This window comes from Elephantulus edwardii, unplaced genomic scaffold (assembly GCF_000299155.1).
Source record: "Elephantulus edwardii isolate Elephantulus edwardi_28Jun2011 unplaced genomic scaffold, EleEdw1.0 scaffold00462, whole genome shotgun sequence".
Lineage (NCBI taxonomy): Eukaryota > Metazoa > Chordata > Mammalia > Macroscelidea > Macroscelididae > Elephantulus > Elephantulus edwardii.
In genome coordinates, this window is record NW_006400212.1 from 94,060 (window position 1) to 98,859 (window position 4,800).

The 4,800-nt window shown below is 40.9% G+C and overlaps 1 protein-coding gene and 1 pseudogene across 1 annotated transcript in view; both read right to left on the reverse strand.

Annotated features, from left to right (window-relative positions):
* LOC102873921 (zinc finger protein 420-like) overlaps positions 1–173 on the reverse strand; it is a 31,294-nt gene extending 31,121 nt beyond the window's left edge. Inside the window, exon 1 of the mRNA XM_006902835.1 lies at positions 109–173. Coding sequence (XP_006902897.1) covers positions 109–173 — 65 coding nt within the window. The remainder of the gene's footprint in view (positions 1–108) is intronic.
* A 6-nt stretch (positions 174–179) lies between these two features.
* Positions 180–4,800, reverse strand: part of LOC102874325 — a 5,721-nt pseudogene continuing 1,100 nt past the window's right edge.

The window sequence follows — 4,800 nt, forward strand, 5'->3', positions numbered from 1 at the left end:
GAACAATTGATGTTCACTTAATCCCTGTCCCATAATTTCGCTGCCCTTACCTCCTCTCGTGCCTCTCTCACAGGGCAGGTAATCCCGTGGCGGCAGCTCCGTGCCTACCTCACAGGGTGAATAGTCCTGTGGCTGGCAACAATGCGAGTCTTCACTCGTGGTCCCGCACTCATGGTGACTTAATGGATGGACCGGCCTGTCACTTCTAGTGGGCAGCGTTCATCGTCCATCCCAGTTCCTGGGTCCCATGTTTGGGCGCCAATTATGCCCCGGTCCACGGGGATCTTCAACAGTGACCATAGGAGGGGAAGAAAGAGAATGGGGGGAGGGCAGGAGGCACAAAAGCAGGAAAAAAAGTCGAGGATCTCCACTCAAGTCTTCATTTTATTGAAAGCATTCACAGTTTATATAGAGGAACACAATGGGGGGAGGAGAAGTATGCAATGGGGGAGACTAACATGTCGTTTCCAGTAAGCCGAAAGTTATCTGGTGAACAGAAACTTAGCAGGGTGCTCCCACTAAACCGAAACCTATCTTCCCAGGGTGGGGTGAACCGAAACCTATCCTCCTAGGGAGGTGCAACATGTCCAAACATGTTCTTAGAGAATTACAAAATGGCTTCAGCTAGGTAGAACAAGCGGCTCAGCCCCGAGCAAAACTCAGCCTGCACATCTGGCAGTTCTCTGGAGATGTACCGTTCCACTCACGTAGGGATCATTTTCAGCTGAATCTTGCTTACATTTGATATCACTTATATTGGGCAATAATTCCCACTCTTTTGCATTACCATTCTTTGGAATGGGAACAAATATAGATCTCTTCCAGTCAGTTGGCCAAGTGGTTGTTCTCCAGTTTTCTTGGCAGAACTTGGTGAGCACATCCTGGGTAGACTCTTATTTTTTGTGACGTCTTTCTGAGCTGCACCAACATCTTCCTTCATCAGCACAGGCTCTTGAACATGAAATTCTTCCATATCAGCCAAATCCTTTTGGTAGAGTGACTCTGTATACTCCTTCCATCTTCTTTTAATGCTTCCTGAGTCATTTCATATTTTGTCCAAAGCATTCTTAGGTATTGCAAATCGAGGCATGAATTTGTTCTTCAGGTCTTCAGTTTAAGAAATGCTGAGCGAGTTCAGCACTTTTAATTTTCTGACTCTAACTCTTTGCATATTTCATGATACTTTCCTTCGTCTTCCAGTGATGCCCTTTGAAATGTTCTGTTTAGCTTCTTGATCTCTTGATTCTTCTCTTTTTTTGGCTTCTACGTGCTCAAGGGCAATATTCAGAGTTCCTCTCTCATTCTCCTTGGATTTTTCTTCCTCCTTTCCCTTTATAATGAGACCTTTTGCATTCTTCATGCATGATGTTCATGATATCCTCCCACAGCTCATCTCCTCTTTCCTTTTGGAGTCCAGGACTCAAACAGGTTCCTGAGATGGTTTTGAAACTAAAGAGACAGAGACTCAAGATCAAATGTTGATTCCTATGGATTTGATTACAATGTCGTCTACTTGAGCCTGAACTTGCACAGGAGTCGTTGGTGGTCTCTAACACAACCAGCACCTGTGCTAGTTTTCACAGCTGATTCACGTCCCATTGTAAGGCACTCCATTTTGCTAATACCTAGTCTTGTCAATATTTTTGTGTTCCATTTTTTCTCAACAGTATCCAATTTTCCAACGTTCACACATTTCACATTCCAGTCACTACTGTCTGCTCACACCTGCGCCGCCTTCTTAGTGTTTCCCTATGTCAGGTTTCACTCTGAGTTGCCATGTTGGAGGGGAGGAGGTAGTTTGTGTTAGGGTTGGTTTAGACAGGCCTGCACTCTTGGGAAGAGCTTACATGTTACTGATCGTATTGCTAGGTCAATTTACTTTTGTGAAGTTGGTAAAGGTCAGATATAGCCGTCTCTAGGTGGCCCTTGCTATTTTTACAGATAAAAATCAACACTGACGGATACAATTAGCTTTTCGTAACATGTCTGCAAACTCTTCCATTGTTCACAGGGCTCACAAATGCATATTGTTAGAAAAGTGACTGGGCAATTCTACTTTGGGATCACAGAAAACGGATCGTCAGATTCAAATTCAAGAACCAATCCTTGAGAAAAAGATGAAAACAATCTACTTCAATTAGTAAGTGTGACCTTGGAAAGTCAATAGGAACTTGGTACTGTCATATTGGACTCCCAACACTTTGAATTCACTTGATGACAATGTGTTTGCCTTTCCTTTGTGGACACTTAGAAGGATCTCAGAAAACAGGCTGGAGGATCTCTTTCCCATAACGTACAGCTTTAGAAACAAGAGAGAACAAAAATTTGTACAACAGCTTGGCCAGAATATAAAAGTTGGTCCATAGCAGCAGCGGCAAGCCAACTGATTCCCAAAAGTTGATCTCATTTTTATTGTTCTTTTCGTGTGTATAGATGCCACCTTTCTCCACCCACAGCAGCCACTGCCAGGGTTAAATGTAGTCTGTAAAGGGAGGTCATTCCCATGGGAAGCCCCTTTCGAGGACAACTGAGGGACATGGGATATAAATAGAGTCTCGGGGAGTCTTCAATACAGTTAAGTCTTCCTTCGTGTAAAAGAACCAACTTCCTTTTCTGCAAGATTGCCCAAAGCTGATAGAACAAAGCACTGCTCAGTATAAGTTTTTAGGTTTCATTTATGTGGGCGAAAATATTTATTTTGCATTCGAATGAATACATTTTACACCTCTGGGATTTCACAGAAAGTTTACAAAATACCCTGGCTTCACAGACAAGCACTGAGAGGTAGTATGAATGATACCAGGTGCGTGTGTACAATAATGAAGCAAACTTCCTGCATATTGCTATTGCAAACTTCTTGCATTTTGCTACTGACTTAACAGGTCCTCAGTGGGTGGATTCTTCTATGTTTACTGAGTTGACGTGAGTGCCTAAACGTTGCCCCACATTCTTGACATTCAAATGGTCTGTCTCCTGTGTGAATTCTACTATGTTTAGTGAGGCCACCTGAGAAGGAAAATGTTCTTCCACATTCCTGACATTCATAAGGTCTCTCTCCTGTATGAATCCTTCTATGTTGAATAAGGTTATTTGAGCAGGAAAATGTTTTTCCACATTCCTTACATTCATAAGGTTTCTATCTTGTGTGAATTCTTCTATGTGAAATGAGGTTACTTGAGCAGGTAAACCTTTTCCCACATTCCTTACATTCATAAGGTTTCTCTCCTGTGTGAATTCTTCTGTGCTCAATGAGTTTACCTGATTGAGAAAACGTTTTCCGGCATTGCTTACATTCATAAGGTTTCTCTCCTATATGAATTCTTCTATGTCGAATGAGGCAACTTGAGCAGGAAAACCTTTTCCCACATTCCTTACATTCATAAGGTTTCTCTCCTGTGTGCACTCTACGATGTTCCATGAGGCAACGTGAGACTGAAGATGTTTTCCCGCATTCCTGACATTCGTAACGTTTCTCTCCTTTATGAATTCTTCTATGTTGAATGAGGCAACGTGAGCGGGAAAAACTTTCCCACATTCCTTACATTCACAAGGTTTCTATCCTGTACGAATTCTTTTATGAGAAATTAGTTTACTTGATTGAGAAAATGTTTTCCCACATTCCTTACATTCATAAGTTTTCTCTCCTGTGTGCATTCTACGATGTTCCGTGAGGTAACGTGAGACTGAAAATGTTTTCCCACATTCCTGACATTCGTAAGGTTTCTCTCCTGTATGAATTTTTCTATGTCGAATAAGTTTACTTGCTTGAGAAAATGTTTTCCCACATTCCCTACATTCATAAGGTTTCCTTCGTGTAAAAGAACCAACTTCCTTTTCTGCAAGATTGCCCAAAGTTGATAGAACAAAGCACTGCTCAGTATAAGTTTTTAGGTTTCATTTATTTGGGTGGAAATATTTATTTTGCATTCGACCAAATACATTTTACACCTCTGGGATTTCAAAGACAATTTACAAAATACCCTGGCTTCACAGACAAGCACTGATAGGTAGTACAAATGATACCAATTAAGTGTGTACAATAATGAGGCAAACTTTTGCATATTGTTATTGCAAACTCTTTGGCTTTTGCTACTGCCTTAACGGGTCTTCAGTGAGTGGATTCTTCGATGGTTACTGAGCTGACGTCAGCACCGAAACGTTGCCCCACATTCTTGACATTCAAATAGTCTGTCTCCTGTGTGAATTCTACTATGTTTAGCGAGGTCACCTGATTGTGTAAATGTTTTTCCACATTCCTTACATTCATAAGGTTTCTCTCTTGTGTGAATTATTTTATGTTGAATGAGGCTATGTGAGCGAGAAAATGTTTTCCCACATTCCTTACATTCATAAGGTTTCTCTCCTGTATGAATTCCATGAGAAAAGAGTCCACTTGACTGAGAAAATGTTTTCCCACTTTGCTTACATTCATAAGGTTTCTCTCCTGTATGAATTCTTCTATGTTGAATGAGGTTATTTGAGCAAGAAAATGTTTTCCCACATTCCTTACATTCATAAGGTTTCTCTCCTGTATGAATTCTTCTATGAGAAATGAGTCCACTTGAATGAGAAAATGTTTTCCCACATTCCTTACATTCATAAGATTTCTCTCCTGCATGAATTCTTCCATGTTGAATGAGGTTATATGACTGGGAAAACCTTTTCCCACATTCCTTACATTCATAAGGTTTCTCTCCTGTATGAATTCTTTTATGTTGAGTGAAGCCATAGGAGCAGGAAAAACTTTTCCCACATTCCTTACATTCATAAGGTTTCTCTCCTGTATGAATTCTTTTATGT